The 20,812-nt window shown below is 39.2% G+C and overlaps 4 protein-coding genes, 1 non-coding gene and 2 pseudogenes across 7 annotated transcripts; 1 reads left to right on the forward strand and 6 right to left on the reverse strand.

Annotated features, from left to right (window-relative positions):
- Positions 1–619: 619 nt before the first annotated feature.
- Positions 620–3,213, reverse strand: LOC18011353 (glutamine synthetase cytosolic isozyme 1-5). The gene is made up of 10 exons (XM_006393341.2): positions 3,002–3,213; positions 2,799–2,838; positions 2,605–2,708; positions 2,445–2,493; positions 2,256–2,362; positions 1,781–1,868; positions 1,482–1,685; positions 1,329–1,382; positions 1,038–1,235; positions 620–938 (listed from the first exon to the last, which is right to left on the reverse strand). The coding sequence occupies exons 1-10, from the start codon at positions 3,073–3,075 to the stop codon at positions 795–797; spliced, it is 1,062 nt and encodes a 353-aa protein (XP_006393403.1). The 5' UTR covers positions 3,076–3,213; the 3' UTR covers positions 620–794.
- Positions 3,214–3,291: 78 nt separating this feature from the next.
- On the reverse strand, positions 3,292–6,100 carry LOC18011365. 3 transcript variants are annotated; one of them, XM_024150486.1, is made up of 7 exons: positions 6,082–6,100; positions 5,230–5,369; positions 5,089–5,134; positions 4,628–4,969; positions 3,878–4,218; positions 3,517–3,765; positions 3,292–3,427 (listed from the first exon to the last, which is right to left on the reverse strand). In XM_024150486.1, the coding sequence occupies exons 2-6, from the start codon at positions 5,308–5,310 to the stop codon at positions 3,547–3,549; spliced, it is 1,029 nt and encodes a 342-aa protein (XP_024006254.1). In that variant the 5' UTR covers positions 5,311–5,369; positions 6,082–6,100; the 3' UTR covers positions 3,292–3,427; positions 3,517–3,546. The 3 variants fall into 3 exon arrangements, with proteins under 3 accessions (XP_024006254.1, XP_024006253.1, XP_006393404.1); XM_024150485.1 differs by having other exon boundaries at positions 3,301–3,442; XM_006393342.2 differs by having other exon boundaries at positions 3,393–3,765; positions 6,082–6,099.
- On the reverse strand, positions 5,730–5,832 carry LOC112083283. Its single transcript, XR_002897571.1, has one exon. It is a non-coding gene; the product is annotated as a small nucleolar RNA snoR113 (small nucleolar RNA).
- Positions 6,101–6,310: 210 nt separating the features above from the next.
- On the forward strand, positions 6,311–8,126 carry LOC18010445 (UV-B-induced protein At3g17800, chloroplastic). Its single transcript, XM_006393343.2, has 3 exons — positions 6,311–6,555; positions 6,739–7,034; positions 7,131–8,126. The coding sequence occupies exons 1-3, from the start codon at positions 6,415–6,417 to the stop codon at positions 7,972–7,974; spliced, it is 1,281 nt and encodes a 426-aa protein (XP_006393405.1). The 5' UTR covers positions 6,311–6,414; the 3' UTR covers positions 7,975–8,126.
- Positions 8,127–8,675: 549 nt separating this feature from the next.
- On the reverse strand, positions 8,676–10,436 carry LOC18010446. Its single transcript, XM_024150692.1, has 2 exons — positions 10,033–10,436; positions 8,676–9,978 (listed from the first exon to the last, which is right to left on the reverse strand). Exons 1-2 carry the CDS (start codon positions 10,341–10,343, stop codon positions 8,676–8,678), a joined length of 1,614 nt encoding a protein of 537 aa, XP_024006460.1. The 5' UTR covers positions 10,344–10,436.
- Positions 10,437–17,311: 6,875 nt separating this feature from the next.
- On the reverse strand, positions 17,312–18,109 carry LOC112082973 (annotated as a pseudogene).
- Positions 18,110–19,110: 1,001 nt separating this feature from the next.
- Positions 19,111–20,289, reverse strand: LOC112082974 (annotated as a pseudogene).
- Positions 20,290–20,812: the final 523 nt, after the last annotated feature.

Here is a 20,812-nt window from a genome sequence, read left to right on the forward strand (position 1 = left end):
TTTTTAATATTATTTCTCTTGAATTAATTGTTTTTTGAGATGCAGAAGAAGCAACATGTTTCGACTTAAAACTATTTCTTAACTGAAGATGCCATGCTATAAACTCTAGTTAGACTTTATGTGAAATGCAATCTAATCCGAACTTTTCAAAGACAAATAAAACTGTGGTTTACCAATGGTCTTATTTCCTTTAGGACTTACAGGACACCTCGACACTTTTGTTAAATGCTGATAGAATGCTTTTAACAAGAGATCCAAGATTAGCCTAACCAAAAAACAAATTTGAAAATGTAAAAAAAAAAAAAGAACTTGTGTTATTTTTCTTGGACTAGTTATGAGTTATTTATCCAATGCCACAACATTGACTTCACTTCTCCATATATCTTTTATACAAATACAACTGACTATGCACCTGAAGTTTCATTGGTAGGACAAAATCTCATTTGCCTAATTTACACCTCATTTCATGCACTTCATGCAATATACTTTACAGCTCCATTTCATATTCAAGCAGACTTTATTTTTGACATATGAATGCACTAGAAAATATCATAGAGACGAATTCAAGTAATTCAACGATTACATAATCCAAACATTATATCGAAAGAATTTTTCGGAAATTTATCCGGTACAATAAGTTCCAACAACAGTAAAGAAGCTTAGACACCGTTGCAACAATTGTAACGAAGGTTATAGAACATCTCAGCCCGTGAATTATTATTTTGCAGTAAAAAATCTCATACCGAAACCTGAAGAGACAAAATAACATAAGCAAAAGAAAAGAAAAAAAAAGCTTAGAGGATGGTGGTTTCAGCGATCATGGAGGTCACAAGATAAGGATCCATGTTAGAAGAAGGCCTTCGATCTTCAAAATAGCCTTTCCCTTCTTTCTCTGTATCTCTTCCTACTCTCACCGATTTTCCACGATCCGCCACTCCCTATACTCCCAACAAATCAAAATCATATCAAAAACTTGTATAGTTTAAGATCATAAACACCAAAATATTGATTTGACTTTTGATTCTATCTTATCATACCCAAGTGAACTCGTTGATGTCTGCTGTTTCATGCTTCCCGGTCATACGCCTCTCGTTCCCTTCACCATAAGCCGCAATGTGCTGTTTATGTTTCACTTGAAGCTTCTCTATTGCTTTCTTAATCACATCAAATCCTCCATCTTTCCTCATTGAATTTGTACTGAAGTTTGTATGAGCCGCTGCTCCGTTCCAATCACCCTAATCATCAAAAACATAACTCAAATCAAGAAAACGTTCAAGAAAACTCCACGACAACTACAACAAGAAAGCCTTAATGATCATAAAAACCACCTCGACTGGTTTGGGATCGAATGAGACAATCACACCGCAGATCTCAGTGATTCTCTGTCAAGAATACTCGTATGATAAATAGTTTTAAAGAAACAATGTTATGTTTTAGTGCAAAGAAACAAAAATGATTTAGCTATATCGTTTGTTTTTCACCTCGAGAATGTAACGAGCAACCCATAATTGGTCACCTGCACCAACACCAACAGTAGGACTGATTTGAAACTCCCATTGTCCAGGCATGACTTCACCATTAGCACCACCTATGTTTAAACCAGCGTAAAGACAAGCTTTATAATGAGCATCCACAATGTCACGACCAAAGGCTTTGTCTGCACCAATTGCACAATAGTATGGTCCCTGTTTTCATCATAGACAAAAAAAAACAATTATTCGTTAACATGTTCTTAATATTTTATGAGTTAGTGTATGAAATTTAATGGAAGTAAGTGTACCTGAGGACCAGGAAAGCCACCAAGAGGCCAACCTAATGGCCACTTGATGTCTTTCTTAAGTAATGTGTATTCTTGTTCTATCCCAAACCTAATAAAACAACACTGTAATATATCATATCAAATCTTAACCGAATTAACCAAACTGAAATGTATTCCAAAACAGATCGGTATCAAATGTTCTACACCTAAACAAAGGTTAGACTTAGCCCGATTCTAGTCATACCGAAATGAATCAATTTAAAATTTCAAGAAAATATATTTCTTAAATCAACACATACTAATATATATATATATATATATATATATATATATATATATTACAATTACACATACTAAAATATGTTTGTATTTTATTTAACTAATCAAAAGAGGGTATCTATTGTCCTAGACCAAACCGGTCACAAACCGAAAACCAAAGTGAAATAGATTGGGCTATATAACTGATAAAATGTCCACAGGCTCTGTATTAACTTACCATGGCTCTTCAGCCTTCACATTGGGATGGTCGAAGATTTTTACGGCCTTGTTCCTATTGTTGGTCGGAATTGGATCTCCGGCCGGTGTGTAAGCATCGCACATCACCTGGTTTAATATTCAAGAAAATTTTAAATTTTATGATCAACTAATTAAAAACAAAAAGAGTGAAAATTCAGATGAGCTTTACCAAAATGTTGTTCCCCCTCCTGAACGGGTCTTTGAATATCGCCTGAGGACTTTTTTTTGTTTGCATTCATTCATTCCAAAAATGACATTAATAAAAAAAAAAAAAATCATTTTACTTAAAATTATGTGTAATTTGGTGATGAAGAAGAATAGAAGATTACTATAGAATGACTTCACTGTCATCTCCAGCGGCTTGATTGGTGCTGGATCCATCGTAGTTCCATTTTGGCAGCTTCGTTGGATCGCTTACTGGTCCTGGTAATGTCTGTTAGCAAAGAAAAATTAATTGATTTTTGGTTATACTAATAATAATAAGAGAGGATACAATAAAAAGAGATCATGTAAATATTATTACTTTGCCTTTGCTTCTAAGGTCCATTCCAGACCCACCGATCCTGTTGTTACGAAAACAGAGTAAAAAATGAGAAACACACAATTATGTTGTAAACAGAGACATGCAAAGAAAGATTATGCAAAATTCACAATCTATATGATATTTTAAAATGCCCATTTAGGTAATAACATGATGCAAATAGACGATTAGGGAAACGATCGAACCATATGTATTCAGCGATGATTTGCTTTGTATCTGAGAGATTGAGGTTTAGGAGCTCTGAGAGAGGAGACATCATTTTTTTTTCTTGAGAGATGAAAAAAGACGATCTATTAAACCAGTCTGAGATTTGGCTATCTCTGACTCACTTTGCAGTATTTTTATAGAAAGCAAGCGGCTAATTCTCTTGAGATCCTATTTTTACTATTTTCCAAACAATATCGTTGATCAATGACACAAATTTACAATGTAATATATTTATCAGCAATCAGAACAATATTTGTGGATGAAAAGCGATGCATGGAAGAAAGGAGAAGATGACACGTGTTGAAGCTCAAGCCATTGTACACGACATGTATCACAGGAACAGACTTTTTCAAGTGGACAAAAAGTTTCAAACTCTCTCTCTTTGTCCTTCCCCCAGAAAAGATCTAAACAAACAGAAGCTGATACAAAAATTAGTCATATAGTCCTGAAACAAGCACAGAAAGAAATCAAAGCTTATGTGCTATTGGCTTACATGTAAGCATTTCACTAAACACTCATATTTTTAGTAGTTTTCAGCTACGGGTCTAGAAGGAAAGAGGCGCAAAAGAAATGTGATAAGCGACCAGAGACATATAACAGCTAGAATTTGCAGAGTCACAACCAAACCAACGAGCGCAACTCCTCTCTCTGTGATTTCTACAGTCGTTGACGCATCTTTCATCATAAACATCAGCCTCTGAACAAAAGTGGCTGCTCTTGTCACCTGATACAACCTATACACCTGCCATTTACATAGTTACTCAGACTATAACATCATGGTCCAATGCTTGCGCTAATACATGGTTTCTCAAACAAGAAGTTGGGCAGACAGAATGGTCCAAATCAGTTTTTACCTCAAAGACTATCGGAACAATGGGCCAACATGATGAGCCGCGTCTTTCAAGCTGAGCTTCGAAACCTCTTTGAACCGCACAGCCAACCAAGAACGGAAGCACTGCAATCAGCGCATCTATTCCGAGAGCTGGCCAAGTCATGTATACAGCAAACAAGGGAACTACAACTTTTAAACCCATCATGAGAAACGCAGATATAAGGTATCCTCTCAGTCCAGTGATCAGACCCCATCTCTTGGAGCTGAAGTCTAAGTACGGCCTCTGCACTCGGTCAGTCACAGACAGGAATATCGCAAGACCAGCATAAAACGTCGTCTCAAAGCAGAAAGAAGTAATTATCTCTGCATCAAGAGAATATAAAGTTACAAACCTGATAAGAGAAGAGAGTGCATCAAAATGTGTTCAAATGAGTATCATATAAATAAGATGGCTTTAAGAGAGCTAAGAGACCTCCTGAACAATTCTCAAGTAAACTTTTGGTTCATCTTTAAGGTTTTGTTCAATGCGTTCTTGATTGTAATCAGCAACAATTTTCAAGATCAATAAAAGGATTTTGTAACTGCACATCAGAAATCAGGTTCTGAAGCTAACAAAACCTCAAAGTCAGATATATCATTAAGATAGCTTCTACTCTTCTTCTCCCTAGGGTTCATAAAAGTTATACTTCCGATGTTAACACTCGAAAGCCATGGATAAAATCTAAAATTTCAAAACTTTGAAGCAGTGTAGTGGAATACTATTATTACTTACCTGCAAAAGTGTCGTTTTTGAACGTAGCTTCAATGGCAGCACTTAGAAAGAACTGTGGAAGAATCAACGACGATATCAACACAACAGGAGCCAAAATCCACAAGAAGGAACCTTTCTCCTCTTGAAACGGAGCTGAAACCAGTTTACTTTCTTCAACCAGCTGATGAGTTAGTCCGTTGAACGAAATAGAACCAGATTTTCCACGGAAGAGTTCAGCTCGAGCATAGTTACTTCTCTTTTCAGATTGATTTGACTCAGGCCTTGATTCAGATCGAGAGGAACATGCTAAAACCCGTCGACTCAAGTTAATTGGTCCTTGCGGTTTGGTCCAAACGAGAGTTTCTGAAGCAACAAAGAAAATTGCAATGAAAAACAAGACAAAGGATCACTCTTTGTGCTTCATTTCAACTTAAAAATGAAAATTTTAGGTGAATCAAGATGATAGATAGATAGATATTTACGTCTTGTATCAGTTTTTTGACGGGTTGCAAATGTGGAAGAAGAACCCTGAAGAGAAATCAAGAGAAATGACAAATTTCTGGATAAGGCTTTAGAAGATATCGAAATTGGAAATCGAAATTTGGATGGTTGATTTTACTTACAGGAGGATGTGAGAGTGAAACTCGAGATGAAAATCGAAGTCTCGGAGGAAGAAACCCTAAGCAAATGGCTTGCAATTCCATTTTCGCAAATTGGTTTTTCTCGTTCTTTCTCAGCAGCTTAAACCCAGAGGCTTTAAAACCTGCTCACCAAATATATCTCTTCACATTTTAACTTTTATAATTTATAATTTTTTCCTCACTTGAATCCACCAAATTACTACTTACTCAGTAATTTTTTTTTAATTATTGTTACTTCAATCCAATTTGGTTATTAACTTACGAACTCTTTTTTTTACTCAGACCATTTTATTAGCACCTCGTGTGGATCTACTGGAGAAGAGAATCAATTAATTTGTACATACATTTCCATGGAAATTGTTAAAGAAGCTTGTGATAATTAATGTATTTTTTTTATTTTTCAATTAATCTTGGAAGCAGAAGCGTTTCTGCTTTTGATTTAGCATGAATTTTAGGTCAAACTGGTGAAATTTACAAACGAGGAGGCTCAGCTAAGTAACCTTTGGAAACTTTAGCATCATTCTACTACACACCCACTTGGTGGTGTTAGCAGCCGTAAGTCCGGCCTTTTTTTCATCATCGCCACCGTATTTTTTTTATCCAAATTAATTTCTGATTTCTAAGCAAAACTCACATAGTCACATCTATGATTAAAAGAAAAAGGAAAATCTTTACCATTGTTTCAAATCACAGAAGACAAGGATTTTTATGTATAGAGGGGAGAAAAGAGAAACCTTTAAATGTTGAAATTCAAATATGAGAAACCAAAAAAGAAAAATCCTGTTAAAACTTTGTACATGCGAAAATCAGATAGAGACGACATCCATTACTTACACACAGGTTGGCAACTCTAGTGGCGACGAGCAAGAAAGAAAAACCCTAATTGTCTTGATGGGTCGTAAAATGGGCTGTATATGTATTCTGGAATGGTCAATAAGCCCACTTATTGGGCCGAAAAGGAAATAGAAAAGGTAACAATGAGCCCAACTATTAATGTGTCGCTGACTTGGCAAATGAGATTAATAATTTTCTTTCTTTTATCCCTGAGATAAGACGTAATCTACTTACCCGGTTTAATCACCATTTCGTCGACGTTGTAGGGCTTCTTCCTTTCTCTGGCCAAAGCTCCGATTATCTTCTTCTCCTTGCTTCTCCCAGAAAGTAATCATGGACGCCGTGACGGCCAATTTGGTTCAATCTCCGACCTTTCTCCGTCGAACCTCCGAAAACGTCTCTGGCTCGATTTTCCTGACGGCAAGCTGTCCTGGGTTCATGCGATTCGGCTCCGGACCTCAATTTCGCCTCAGAGTATGTCCCTGAATCTACTGCGTCTAATTCAATCAACCTAGATTATTGAACAAAATTGAATTTCGTTGCTTTCTAAAATCTCGTGGGTGTGGTGCTTAATCTACTTGGAAACGCCTCATAATCGAGTTTTCTGATATTCGAGTTTGAAACCTAGTCATCTAAATTCGTTGTTTATGCTTACAGCACAATTCTTCTCTTAAAGTCTCGAGACCATTGCAAAGCCGTACAACTTCTGTTAAATCTCGGAGAAGTCTTGTGGTTAAAGCTTCAGCTTCTGGTGATGCTTCAACGGATTCAATCGCGCCACTTGAGTTGAAGTCTCCGGTAGGGCAGTTTCTGTCACAGATATTAGTGAGCCATCCTCATCTTGTGCCAGCAGCTGTTGAACAGCAGCTTGAACAGCTCCAAACCGATCGAGAAGCTGAGGAACAGAACAAAGACGCATCTTCTGTCCCTGGAACAGACATTGTTCTCTACAGGTTTGTTTGTCATATGCCGATTATTATTATTATAAATCCTTCAGTTGCTGTATTGGTTTTGGATTTTTGAATTAGATTGTTTCTTTGGGTGTTTAGGAGAATAGCTGAGGTTAAGGAAAAGGAGAGAAGAAGGGCTTTGGAAGAGATTTTATATGCATTAGTGGTTCAAAAGTTCATGGACGCTAATGTTTCACTTGTACCATCCATAAGCTCATCGTCTAAGGATCCTTCTGGTCGGGTTGATACTTGGCCGGCTCAAGATGGTGAACTCGAGCGACTTCACTCGCCTGAGGTTTATGAGATGATTCAGAATCATCTTTCCATCATTCTTAAAAACCGCGTTGGTGATCTGACAACTGTAGCGCAGATAAGCAAACTCGGAGTTGGACAAGTGTATGCTGCTTCTGTGATGTATGGCTATTTCCTGAAGCGGATCGACCAAAGGTTTCAGCTTGAGAAGACGATGAAGATTCTTCCAGGTGGGTCAGATGAAGGTGAGACTAGCATTGAGCAAGCAGGCAGAGAAACAGAGAGAAGCTTCTATGAAGAAGCAGAAGAGACTTATCAGGCGGTATCCTCAAACCGAGAGGTTGGTTCATTTGTGGGAGGGATCAATGCGAGTGGCGGTTTTAGCAGCGAAACGAAGCAATCCCGGTTAAAGACATATGTCATGTCCTTTGATGGGGAGACTCTTCAGAGATACGCTACAATAAGGTCAAGAGAAGCGGTTGGGATCATCGAGAAGCATACAGAGGCTTTGTTTGGGAGGCCAGAGATTGTGATAACGCCTCAAGGCACGATAGATTCGTCAAAGGACGAGCACATAAAGATCAGCTTCAAAGGACTGAAGAGGCTTGTGTTGGAGGCTGTGACGTTTGGTTCGTTCCTCTGGGATGTGGAGAGTCACGTAGATTCAAGGTATCACTTCGTAATGAACTGAAATGGTCTGTGTGTTTGGTTAGGATGTGCCATTCTTTGGGAGGGTTTGGGGATTTGTAATATATATTGCTCTCTGAGAATTAAGATTCATCAATACCCGTTTTATGGTAAGATACATTTTGTAATCAGTTTTTACGTGATTTTCTCTTCTCACTTGCCTTTCTGTGAATGCATTTATGTAAATTGAAAATTTGATTATCAGCATTTGAAACCGGAGGAATGTAGAAGTTTCTTCGAACAGGATGCTAACGAGCTCACTCTCGCTTCTGGTCAGGTGCAAAAGTTTCATCGGTTCTCTCCGCTTTTGATTATCGTCGTGATGATCTATTGATCTCCAAATCTAATAAGAAAGAGTTTTTTTTTTTTGCTTCCACCAAATCTAGTCTTCCTTTTCTAAGTCTCTTCCTTAAATATATTAATCGTAAAGAAAACATGGTCTCTGATAGATTAAGAAAACCAGATAAATAGAAAGAATACGATTTTTATAAAGAAATTTCAAGAACATAACTTTCCACATCAGAAAATATATTCTCTTTGTTACAACCGAAAACAGTGAAACTAAGCTAACTCTAAATGTCTCTCACAAGAGACTTATTTAAGAAGAAAATAAAATCAAAGAAATAGAAATCTCCAATAATCAGTCAATATATTATTATTTAAATTCTTACTTTTTTAATTATTTAGAACATTATTAATTACAAATTATGATGACGATTTTTTTCCCACGAGATTTGCTACCATCCATTTGAAACACGGCAGAGAACAGAATGTATATCCATACAACTTCATGATGGTTGGGAGTTGACATCGAGACTTACACCCATAACAAATTGGTCGATTTATATGATTATTAAAAATCATATAAATCTCGGATGATTTACTCTCACCTTTCAATTTAATCCATATGAAGTCTCCGAGCGTGCATCTGACATGAAAAGTGATGCCACAATAATTACATGAATAAAACCATTTCTCTGGATTTACTACTTGCTCACATATCTCGCACCAGTACTGCTCACTCGTTTGTTCTCCATAACAAAGAAACAGAAAATGATCTTTATCATTTTTGTGTTTAACCATCTTTGGCAACATAGCACATTTATAGTCTAAAAAAAATCCACACTCGTCACAACTCAGAACCATAGTTGCTTTATCTCCACAAGCACTACAAAATTTGTCTCCTGTGGAATAGTTGATGTACAAGGAATGGAGAGGATGACTTTCATGGACAAAAGGCTCGGAGATAGAACCACATCGCACATCTAGCCAGATTTCTTCATTACCACCTTTGTACAAAAAACCCTGAGAAAAGTTTTGGCAAGCATCGCAGAAACGTACACCGTCAAGTGGGAGTAAAGTCATCACCATCTTGTAGAAGGAATCTATTTTCTTTTTTGGGAGATAAGCACATTTCTCATGAAGAATGAAATCATTACATTCCATGCAACGATAGAATGGGCTAGAAAATATGGGATATGAGCATGCTTTACACCACATGCAATGTTCACTGCTTATTTCTTTGAGCTTTAAAGTATGCTCCTCGTGACTAAAATGCCTTATTACTCCTTTTTCGATCACCTCGTATGATTTAACATCTATAGTATCTTCTGATGTTTCTTCAAGTTCAATCCCATCCCAAATTCCATGCTTTGTGGCACACCTCAAATGAATGGCAAAATCAGGACATTTCAAACAAGAATAAGCCCCACATGTCCAGTTTATCTCTTTGCGACACACTCCACATTTCCAATCTCCTGCGCCAAGGCATTGATTGTAGTAGATACGGTGAACATGACGACTTACTTTTATGATGCGTGGTATGTTCACACAATTTCTATGGATCATGAAATTGCATTCACGACATACATAAGGATTTGGATCGTCATCCATTCCACAAGCATTGCAGACAAAACTTCGCTGCGGCATCAGAACAAGCGGATGCTCATGAGCTTTAGGATTGGCTAGAGTGAAAAGAGGTGGATTTTTTGCACAATTGACATCCACACTGAAGTTGCAGATAGAACAATGATAACACACAATATGAAGTGTGTTTCTACACAAAGAACATTTTCCATCTGTGTAACTAGGAATACGCATGAGACACTTTAAAGGGTGTTTAGGATGACATGAGTAGTTGATCTCTGGTGTGGATTCAGCGCAATCTTTGTGAAAACTCAGATCACATATGTTGCATACATAAGGAAATCGGTCATCAACTAATCCACATAGATGACAAGTAAACTTAATCATCTCAGGAACAAGGGATAACAGATGTTCATGGATCTTTGAACCTTCAACCGTTATTATAACTTCTTTTTTTGCGCATGTCAAATCGATGGCGAAATCACATATAGAACAATAATAATACATTTTTAGCAATTTACCTCTACAAATCTTGCATTCACCATGTGCATCTTCTTTTTCTGCAACCACCTTGATGTGTAATGAATGTTGTGGATGATAGAGGTTTGAAATCTCTAGACTTGATTCGGCACACTCTTTATGAAAGACGATTCCAGAGCGAAAGCAACGATAACCAACGCTGAAGTAATCCTTAACAAGATTGCAACCGTTACATCTTAGCACAGGCGTTATCTGTAGCATATAATATTTTTGTAGTATTTCCATAGATGAAATATATATACGCTTTTAGTTTTAATATTTTCTATGATGTTCTTGTGTTTTGGTTTCATGTAATGATGAGAGCTTTCCTTTCATATATATATAAGTACTTTTTATGTAGAATACGATAATAGATCGCTATATCAAGTTATTCAATTCTTTGTTTACATGTAATGTAAAGGATACTCAAAGAATCATGCTTGTCTTAATATTGATGATGATGATATAAGACTCAAGGAATAAATTCTTGTAAGTTAACTATTCTTTCTTAACATCTTTTGCACAAAAAAAGAAAGAATAGTTAACTTAAACCAATTGTAACACCCCGTCCCTGGGTTCCGAAGGAAACCAGGCTAAACTGGTGGTATTAGCTATCTTAAACCAATAAATTCTGAATAACATCTTATTCTTATTCCAAAATCCAAACCCAAATCCAAATCTTACAATTAAAATGAAATACTGAAAATGAATCCGAATAAAATAGAAAACATTGTCTTAAAAGAAAATATGAAATAGTTCTTAAAACAAATAAAACTTCTTCCATCTCTGAAGGCACACCACACTAGAGCTACTCGTCTAGTTCTTCTCAAACATCATCACAATCACATTCATTAGACTCACCTGCAATATGGATTTAGAAGAGAGGGGTGAGTAATTTGAGAAAATTACTCAGTGAGAACCAAACCAGGCACTCTTTCCACTCGATCATTTCCAACCAATATGACAAGTATAAACCCAACAAGCAACAAACAAGCACTCTAGAAGTGCACCAACAACTATCAAAGAGGCGTCTCCAATCTTGCCAGGTCACACAGACAGGCTCCGCCAGGTCACACAGACAGGCTCCGCCAGGTCACACAGACAGGCTCTACATCGCCAGGTCACAAAGACAGGCACCAGGTCACACAGACAGGCTCAACATTGCCAGGTCACACAGACAGGCTATGTCAGGTCACAAAGACAGGCATGGTGGTTCGTCTAACCACCTGACGATGAATTAATGCCACGGTCACATAGACGGCACTAATCCAGCAATCAATCCGTACCTCAGCACACCTCCACCGAGACGGACAACTGATCTAGCTATTTTTACCAAACACTAACCACAAAGCAGGGTGAACAATCAGATATGATGGTGCTTCCTCTAATGAGAGTCCTAATTCATATTAATTATATATATATACATGGATCTATCTAGATGCACATGAAAACAACCTAGACTTATCAGATCTGGACTTCCCACACCAGAAGAAGATAAAAGAATAAGAAGAAGAACCTAGATCTAATCCTCACCTTAGCAACAAAGCAGATCTGGACACCCGACACGGAAACAGCGATATCTCCCGGCACAAATCTCCGATCCGGATGAACTTAGTCTCTATAGAAAGAAGACACTCGGGGCTTCACTTTGATAGGTTGTACGTCGTGTGGTTCCTTACGGATCGCCGGGAAATTGTCACACAAGACAGCGGCGGTTTCCCCTTCTTCTCTCTTTCTCTCTTTTCTTTGGGTGGCTAGGGTTTTTAGAAGACAAATGAGGCTCCTTCTCATTTAATTCCTTATTTATACTACGGTTGCTGGAGTGGGCTTGGCATTGATGGGCTTTCAACAATTGGGCCGAAATTGGGATGTTACAACTCTCCCCGACTTCCAAGGAATTCGTCCCCGAATTCTCTCCGACTCCTCCGGTTTCGCCCTTGTCCTAAAAGAGCTCCAGGTAATCTTTATGCGTTCTTATTTTGACTCCCAAATTTCCTCGCGGATGCCATCTTTTTCCCAACAAACCTTAACCGACGGCTTCCTCTTACCATTGACCTCCAGTTCTCGAAATTTCAGCATTGCCACAGGTTGATAGGCTGCCGAAAAATTCTTCATCACATCTACTGGCGGCTAAGACAAAATAAGCCCTGGCTCTCTCACAACTTTTCTCAAAAAAGAGATATAAAACACATCATGGAACTCAGCTAACTCTTTGGACAGCTCTAAGCGGTAAGCCACTTCTCCAATCTTTTCAAGGATAGGGTACTGCCCTATTTACCTTGGCTTGAGCTTCTTCATCTTCCGATGGTTACCATTTCCTCTGAAGGTTCTCAACTTCAAATATACCATATCATCAACCTCAAAGGACAATTCTTTCCTCTGCTATCTGAATCTGATGGTAGCTTGATGCTAAACCGATCTTGGAGAACCGTGAAGCTTCTTCTAACTGGTCCAACAACTCATCAATCCTTAGCAAGGATACTTATTCTTGATGGTCATCTTGTTCAAGCCTCTCTAATCGAAGCAAAAATCGAAAGCTTCCATCTTTCTTCTTCACAAAAAAACACTGGTGCTCCCCACGGTGAGCTATTTGGCCGAATATATCCCTTATCCGTCAAGTCTTCCAATTGCTTCTTCAGCTCAGCCATCTCTGCCGGTGCCAACCGATATGGAACCTTCAAAACAGGGACTGTCACTGGTTCTACTTCAATAGTGAAGTCAACTCCTCTCTTGGGCGGTGGTCCCGTCAATGGCTCAAATACGTCCGCGTATTCATTTGCCATAGGTATCTCCTCGAGGCTTTTATATGCTCCCTCTCCAACCATGGAAATTGTTGCCAAGAAAGGTTCACATCCTTCCTCCATATCCCGTGTCGGCCTTCACTCCTTGAGAGACTTTCCGACCTTCTTGATGCAGAGCATAAGCCCTCGACTTCCGGCAATTCAGAACAACTTCATAATATTTCAGCCAATCTATTCCAAGGGTAACATCATAGTGGCCCAACTTTATTTCCACTAGAGTCCAAAGAAACTCTGCTCCTTCCATCAAGATAGACTCATCCTCATAGATACCAATGGTCTCCACCTGCTCACTTCCAGCAGTTCCCACTGCTTTAGACCTGGGGGTGAACTTCCCATAGAAAGTTCAACACTTGGCCAACCCCGGGCTCACAAAGCTACTTGTGGCACCGGTGTCGAACAAGGTATATGCAATCGCGCCTACCTACCGAAACCGATCCTAGATGATGTGTACTTATGACTAGTTATGCATTGCCTTCTACATTCCTATTCACAAGCAACATATAAGATCACACAACATTACTTACCAGCGATCGGCGCTGCTCTCTCAGGATCTCCAACGGCAAAAACACGAGGTCCAACAGCCTGCCTCTTAGCTGGTGGCGTTGGGAGCAATCCCGGTGCTGCTTTCACCCCCTCCTGGTTGCTCAAATCCGCCCTGCAGTCCTTCAGGGTGTGTCCATACCTTCCACAGCGCTGACACTTGCCATACTTTGCATTTGCTGGGCACTCCCTCTCTATGTGGCCCAAACTACCACACCCATAGCACTTAGCCACACCACACCTTCCTATGTGCATTTTTCCACAGCGCTGACACTTTTGAGCTCTCACCATTGTTACCGAAGCTGCTATGTCATCCCAGGTCCTTTTTGGTGCTTCCGGAATTCGAGATGGTCGAGCTTGAGCTTGAGCTTGCCTAGCTCTCCTCAGCTCCTCTAAATTGGTTTCCTGAATGGCAGCTGTCTCCACCAGCTCCACCAAGGTCGAATACCTCCTGACAGAACATCTGCTCTTCAGCTCTAACCTCAAACCTTTCATGAATTGACGGACTAAGTCAGCCTGTGTGAAGTGCTTCCTGGAGAATCTCCTCAACCTATTGAACTCCTCCTTGTACTCTCTCACAGAGAGGTTCTCCTGACGCAGATCTTCAAAGGCACTCTCCATCTGATCCAAGGCTTCGGGCGGAAAGTACTCTCCAGCAAATGCTTCCTTGAAATCATTGTAGGTTAACTCATAGCGACCCTGAGTTGCTTCCACTACACCTTCCCACCATATCAGCGCCTCTTCCTTCAGGTATTGCACGGCTAAGTCTTTCCGGTAACCCTCCGGACATCTCATGGCTTCAAAGTTCCTCTCCAGCCTCTTTCTCCAGTTATTAGCAAACACTGGATCAGATCTTCCACCAAAGGCTTCCATCCCCATATCCCTCATATGTTTCATGGCCTGATAATACGTCAGACCAGACTCATTAGCAGGCATTGGGGGAGGCGGAGGTACATGCTGCTGCTGAGCAAACACTGGCGGCACAATCACAGGTGGCAGCACAAGCATGGGCGGCGGAGGCACATTCTGAGGCTGAACAAACACTGGTGGCAGCACATTCTCTTGCTGATGCTGCTGCTGCTGGGCATTCACACCCACCTCAGGGTTCAAGTGACCATACATCTCCTGATAGCGGCGCAACTCCTCCAAGACTGCAGCATGGGTTGCGGCTGGCACTTGAACAGGCACATTTCCAGCAAAATTTCCACCCTGCTGGTCCACTGGGGCTGGCGGTGGGTTACGTTGTTGGTGCACTGGAACTCGGTTCACACTTCCTCTCATGCCAGTGGTGTCCTCCTCCTCACTGGAGCGACGAGCTTGGGATCTGGTGCGCACATTCTTTGCTTTCGGAGGCATCTTCATTACAAAACATAAAGGCAGATAAGTCAGTCTGGTCCCGTAAAGACTAACTTCCTGCAAATAAAACAACAAACAAAAAAAAAACTAGAGAGGCTAATCTAGGTGGTGTGTTTCTTTTTTTTTTTTTTAAATCCGAAATTAACTTTTTTTTTTTGAAAATTAAAATTATTATTTTATTTTAAATCCAAAAAATATTAGAAAAATATTTGAAAACTTTATTTTTTTTGAAATCCGATTCCCAACCCCACTACTCTAGACTTAACACTCTCTCTTTTTCTAACTCAAACCTAAGCTCTGATACCAATTGTAACACCCCATCCCTGGGTTCCGAAGGAAACCAGGCTAAACCGGTGGTATTAGCTATCTTAAACCAATAAATTCTGAATAACATCTTATTCTTATTCCAAAACCCAAACCCAAATCCAAATCTTACAATTAAAATGAAATACTGAAAATGAATCCGAATAAAATAGAAAACATTGTCTTAAAAGAAAATATGAAATAGTTCTTAAAACAAATAAAACTTCTTCCATCTCTGAAGGCACACCACACTAGAGCTAATCGTCTAGTTCTTCCCAAACATCATCACAATCACATTCATTAGACTCACCTGCAATATGGATTTAGAAGAGAGGGGTGAGTAATTTGAGAAAATTACTCAGTGAGAACCAAACCAGGCACTCTTTCCACTCGATCATTTCCAACCAATATGACAAGTATAAACCCAACAAGCAACAAACAAGCACTCTAGAAGTGCACCAACAACTATCAAAGAGGCGTCTCCAATCTTGCCAGGTCACACAGACAGGCTCCGCCAGGTCACACAGACAGGCTCCGCCAGGTCACACAGACAGGCTCTACATCGCCAGGTCACAAAGACAGGCACCAGGTCACACAGACAGGCTCAACATTGCCAGGTCACACAGACAGGCTATGTCAGGTCACAAAGACAGGCATGGTGGTTCGTCTAACCACCTGACGATGAATTAATGCCACGGTCACATAGACGGCACTAATCCAGCAATCAATCCGTACCTCAGCACACCTCCACCGAGACGGACAACTGATCTAGCTATTTTTACCAAACACTAACCACAAAGCAGGGTGAACAATCAAATATGATGGTGCTTCCTCTAATGAGAGTCCTAATTCATATTAATTATATATATATACATGGATCTATCTAGATGCACATGAAAACAACCTAGACTTATCAGATCTAGACTTCCCACACCAGAAGAAGATAAAAGAATAAGAAGAAAAACCTAGATCTAATCCTCACCTTAGCAACAAAGCAGATTTGGACACCCGACATGGAAACAGCGATATCTCCCGGCACAAATCTCCGATCCGGATGAACTTAGTCTCTATAGAAAGAAGACACTCGGGGCTTCACTTTGATAGGTTGTACGTCGTGTGGTTCCTTATGGATCGCCGGGAAACTGTCACACAAGACCACGGCGGTTTCCCCTTCTTCTCTCTTTCTCTCTTTTTTTTGGGTAGCTAGGATTTTTAGAAGACAAATGAGGCTCCTTCTCATTTAATTCCTTATTTATACTAGGGTTGCTGGAGTGGGCTTGACATTGATGGGCTTTCAACAATTAGGCCGAAATTGGGATGTTACATTTAACATGAGAAACGGATCTTCTCAATCTCTTATGGTAGATTAAAAAGTCTACAATCTATTCACTTTTTTTGTTTTTTCTTTCTTTTTTCCCATGAGTGTATATCTTGAGGCTACTGCGTCTAATTCGGTTAACCTAGATTCTTGAACGAAATCGAATTTCGTAGTTTTCCAAAAATGTTGTTGTATTTGTGCTTAATGCCTTAATTTCCTTGTAAATGCCTCATAATCAATCAACTCATGCAGCACATTTCGTGTTTATGGAGCTTGGAGTTAAAATTCTTGACTGGATAAGTCAAACAGAAATAGGGTTCAAGAGGCAAAGCTTGCAAAAATTTCTTCTGAATATTAATTTAAGTTATTGATGTGTTACATACTTCAAATACTTAGCAATATATATATATATATATAATGGTATCGGTCTTCAAAATATATAAGTAATATAAACATCAAGTTTTAAATATTATTGTATATATATACGTGAAGACGAGGAAAAAAAAAAGATACCAAATCATTTCTACTTCATATCTCCATATATAAACAAAAGATTTCAACTCTAAGCAAGAGATAAATATACGGCAACAAAAAAAAAAGCAAGAGATAAATAAATATTAGTCCGAAGACAAATATAACTACATCAATATGCAATTTGAGAACCATTTTTTGGCATCAATTTTTGATTCACAGATCTCGCACCAAATTTGGAGATTTGTTGTGTCTTCCTCCTCGCCGTATAGCAAAGAGTGAGTGGATGGCCATCATATTTGTAGTGTGCCACACAAGGTATAGTGGCGCGTTCGAGACACAAGAGAGACTTGCTCTTAACAAGTTCTAGAAGAGAATCTGAAAAAGCAAAAGGTTTCACAGGCCATGCAAGTACCAGAGGTAAAACTGAAGAAAAATGGGTGGTCATGGCTGCCATGGTAGAAAGGATCAGGTAGTAAAGGGCATCTTGCGTCTAGTTGAAACTTACAACCTTCTTCTCCGCACTTGTACAAAAAAAAAAAAAAAACCACAGCTTTTTCGGTAACAAGAACTACACCGGAACGTACCTTCATCATATTCCTCAAACCAAAGTTTGCGGTGATCAAGAGGGAACGGGTTTCGCAAGATAAGCGAGTGTTTGTGTTGGAGATATTTTTTTTTTTTTTGGGGAAGGCATGCACATGCTTCATGAAGTATGTAATCACACTGCATGCAACCATAAAACTCCTCGGAAAACATTATGGAAGGATACATGCCTGACAAAACTTGTTTCCTTGATCTCTACGGTAATTGGCATTAACGCAATGGAGACTTAGATGATGGTCAGGACTGAAATGTTTTTTAGTCGCTTCATCAATCCTTGTGAATGGCTCAATATCTTTAAGAGTTTCTTTGGGTACTCCTTCGAGATCTTTACCATCGTCCCATTTACTCCCACATGTCATCCCTTGTCGACATTTACACGACATAATTAAAGACATCCTTTGTTACAAGAATATTTCCCGTGGTTGACGCTAACGCTTAGGCGACAAAATCTACAAGGGACATCATTAGCAGAATGGAAAGAAGTGAGAGAGAGACGGTGTGGGTGACGTGTAAGCTTAATGATGCGAGGTAAGTAGATACAATGTCTATCGACTAAGTAGCTACAAGGGAAATAAGCGTAAACAAAATCTTTGGGGTCCTGGAGAAATGCTCCACAAGCATTACAGGGCAAATGGACTTGTGTTTGAAAGAGGGTGAGAGTGTGTTTGTGGTTTTTAAGATGTGATTTAGTAAGTTGTGGTGGCTGTCTAGAACACATCATGTCTATGCTGAAGTTACATTTGTAACAACACTTGCATTTTCCAACGTTAGCATCATCATCATCACTATCACTTTCGGATGCTTCTGAATCCATGGATTCATCTTTCCAGAAACGGGCTAGAAATGTTGAAACCAGGATGTGGAGACAAAAGTGAGAAGGTGGGAAAGATGAAAAGGGTGTGTGATTTCTGGTGGAAACAAGTGACAACCTTTATTGAATTCTAAATTGCAAGTAGCACAGAAGTAATAGTACTTACTTCCCTCCAAGTGGTCGCCTTTGCATGCGGAACAAACAGAGAGTGGAGGATCATATCGTCGACAAAGTGTGTGAGGCTTAGTCAGATTCGACAGACGACATGTAGGTTATGATGAGAATAAAACTTGGATGCTTCCATGGGTTTCCTAGAACTAGAAGAAACAAAGCAATTGAGAGTGCAGGTAAAGTTTTAAACCAAAATATATTTTAGGCTCTTTCTTTTGGCTTTGTTTTTTCTGTATTAGGTTATCGTCAGCGTTTATTTATCATTAGAGCTGGTAAAGTCAGCTTTTGTAGTTAGACCATTATTATCCCTATAATCCCAAATGGGTTTTTTAACAGTTTCTAATTATTAATTATGGGTTAAGAACCCATCTTAAGAAACTAATTATTTTTAATGGTGCATTGGTAAAACCTCAGTATTTTTCTGATGATGTTGTGCATCCTTCCAGCGACGCTGAAGAAGTAATGAAAATATCACCTGATAACCAAAGTCTACGGTCATGGAGAAGAATTTTTTTTTTTTGAGAATCCGTTTGATGATGAACGGAGAAAAGACAACGATCAACGCTAGTAAGCTACGATGACACTGATCTGCGCCTTGGAAAGCAGCGACGGCCGTTTAATTGGACCGACGGTGAGCTTCGTTTGCTGCTCGACGAACTCAGCCATGGATTCCGCTAAACGAGAGTAATCTGACTGGTCCATTTGACCGGATTCGTCGCAGGGGTTCGATGTCAAAGGACTAACGAGACGGATGTGAGGAAGAGCGTTGATGCCGAAGAGCTGGAACGACGATTGAGACTTCGAAAACTCGATCTCGCAGAAGAAAAGCTTGGTTCCCTGAGATCCATTGTTGTTGGCGAGGAAGGAAGCGGAGACGATGCCGCGACGGAGCTCCTGAAGACGAAGCTCACTTTTGCTGTGTAGCTGAGTGGCATCGAAGAAGACGAGTATGGAGTAAGGACAAGGAGTTGAAACGGAGGTGAGGAATTTGGATATTCCATGGTCGTGGAGACGGATTACGCCTGATTTCTGAGACAAAAGTTTTAGAGCATCTCTACTAGTGTTACCTATATTAGATTTCTTAAAAATAATTTATTAATTTTTTAAGAGTTAGAAAAAGTTAAGAGACTAATGTGTTTTTTCTTCTCCACTAGTGTTCCCGTATTTGGAATTATATACCTTTCTTCTTCTTCATCCCCAAGCATTTTCGATGCTGAAGTGATCGCTTGAACAAATTCTTGGAAATCGATACAACTGTCACCATCTCGATCTGCTTCCCTGATCATCCCCGTTAATCCGCCGCTGTAATGTAATTGTTCCCACCGCCGTAATCTAACCGTTCAGAGAACTCGATCATTCCGTTGTTATTCCGATCTGCTTTGTGGATCAGAGTATCGAGTTGGTCTTGACTCGGCTTTAGACCGAGAGATCTGAGAAGAGAGGCGAACTCGAGCTCCCTCAAACTCCATCCTTGTTCTGGTTAAATGATCGGAAAATCTCTGGGAGCTCTGCTAATTGCTCGTCGCCTAGTTTCCCCGGCACCGGCGAAGGCTTGTCTCTGTCTCCTTTCATCTTTCTCCTTCAAGTAGCGGATCCGATTTGGAATTTTATAAGTTTTGTCCAAATCGAAAAAAATCATTCCAAAAAAAAAAAACATTAAAAACATATATGAAAAACAGCCACTCACAGCTTTCCACGTGGCCTAAGAGATAATCTCTTCCAACTCTTAAATAAAGAGCGCTTCATAGCAATTTAGAGCATCTGCAATGGTTACTTCTATATTTTATTCTAAAAATAGAGTTTTCTGTAAATAAAAAAGGAGTTTACTGCAATGGTTGCCTCTATATTTAACTGTAAATCTTATTATTAATTGCTCAAAGAACAATGCTCTTTACTACGATTTTTTGATTTATGTTATTAAAAAAAAGAATCCAGTTGTAGTTAAGACCAAATCGGTAAATACACCTTATTTTTTTTTTTTTGTCAAATACACTCTACTTTTTTTTTTGTCAAATACACCCTACTTTTAATCTCCTTTTTATTTAGACAAGCATTTTTATCAACCTGTAGTTAAATCATA

The sequence above is a fragment of the Eutrema salsugineum genome, unplaced genomic scaffold (genome assembly GCF_000478725.1).
Source record: "Eutrema salsugineum unplaced genomic scaffold, Eutsalg1_0 scaffold_7, whole genome shotgun sequence".
In the NCBI taxonomy this organism is placed as follows: Eukaryota; Viridiplantae; Streptophyta; class Magnoliopsida; order Brassicales; family Brassicaceae; genus Eutrema; species Eutrema salsugineum.

Coding starts and splice junctions, on each gene's coding strand:
- LOC18011353 (XM_006393341.2), bottom strand. CDS start 3,075: ATGATGTCTCCTCTCTCAGAGCTCCTAAACCTCAATCTCTCAGATACA. Junction 2,839..3,001: donor ATCATCGCTGAATACATATG/GTTCGATCGTTT, acceptor TCGTAACAACAG/GATCGGTGGGTCTGGAATGG. Junction 2,709..2,798: donor ACCTTAGAAGCAAAGGCAAA/GTAATAATATTT, acceptor CTTTGCTAACAG/ACATTACCAGGACCAGTAAG.
- LOC18011365 (XM_024150486.1), bottom strand. CDS start 5,310: ATGGAATTGCAAGCCATTTGCTTAGGGTTTCTTCCTCCGAGACTTCGA. Junction 5,135..5,229: donor TTTCACTCTCACATCCTCCT/GTAAGTAAAATC, acceptor ATTTCTCTTCAG/GGTTCTTCTTCCACATTTGC. Junction 4,219..4,627: donor CAAAAACGACACTTTTGCAG/GTAAGTAATAAT, acceptor CTCTTGATGCAG/AGATAATTACTTCTTTCTGC.
- LOC18010445 (XM_006393343.2), top strand. CDS start 6,415: ATGGACGCCGTGACGGCCAATTTGGTTCAATCTCCGACCTTTCTCCGT. Junction 6,556..6,738: donor GACCTCAATTTCGCCTCAGA/GTATGTCCCTGA, acceptor TTATGCTTACAG/CACAATTCTTCTCTTAAAGT. Junction 7,035..7,130: donor ACAGACATTGTTCTCTACAG/GTTTGTTTGTCA, acceptor TTGGGTGTTTAG/GAGAATAGCTGAGGTTAAGG.
- LOC18010446 (XM_024150692.1), bottom strand. CDS start 10,343: ATGTATTATTATTGTTCTATATGTGATTTCGCCATCGATTTGACATGC. Junction 9,979..10,032: donor ACAGATGGAAAATGTTCTTT/GTGTAGAAACAC, acceptor CTGCAACTTCAG/TGTGGATGTCAATTGTGCAA.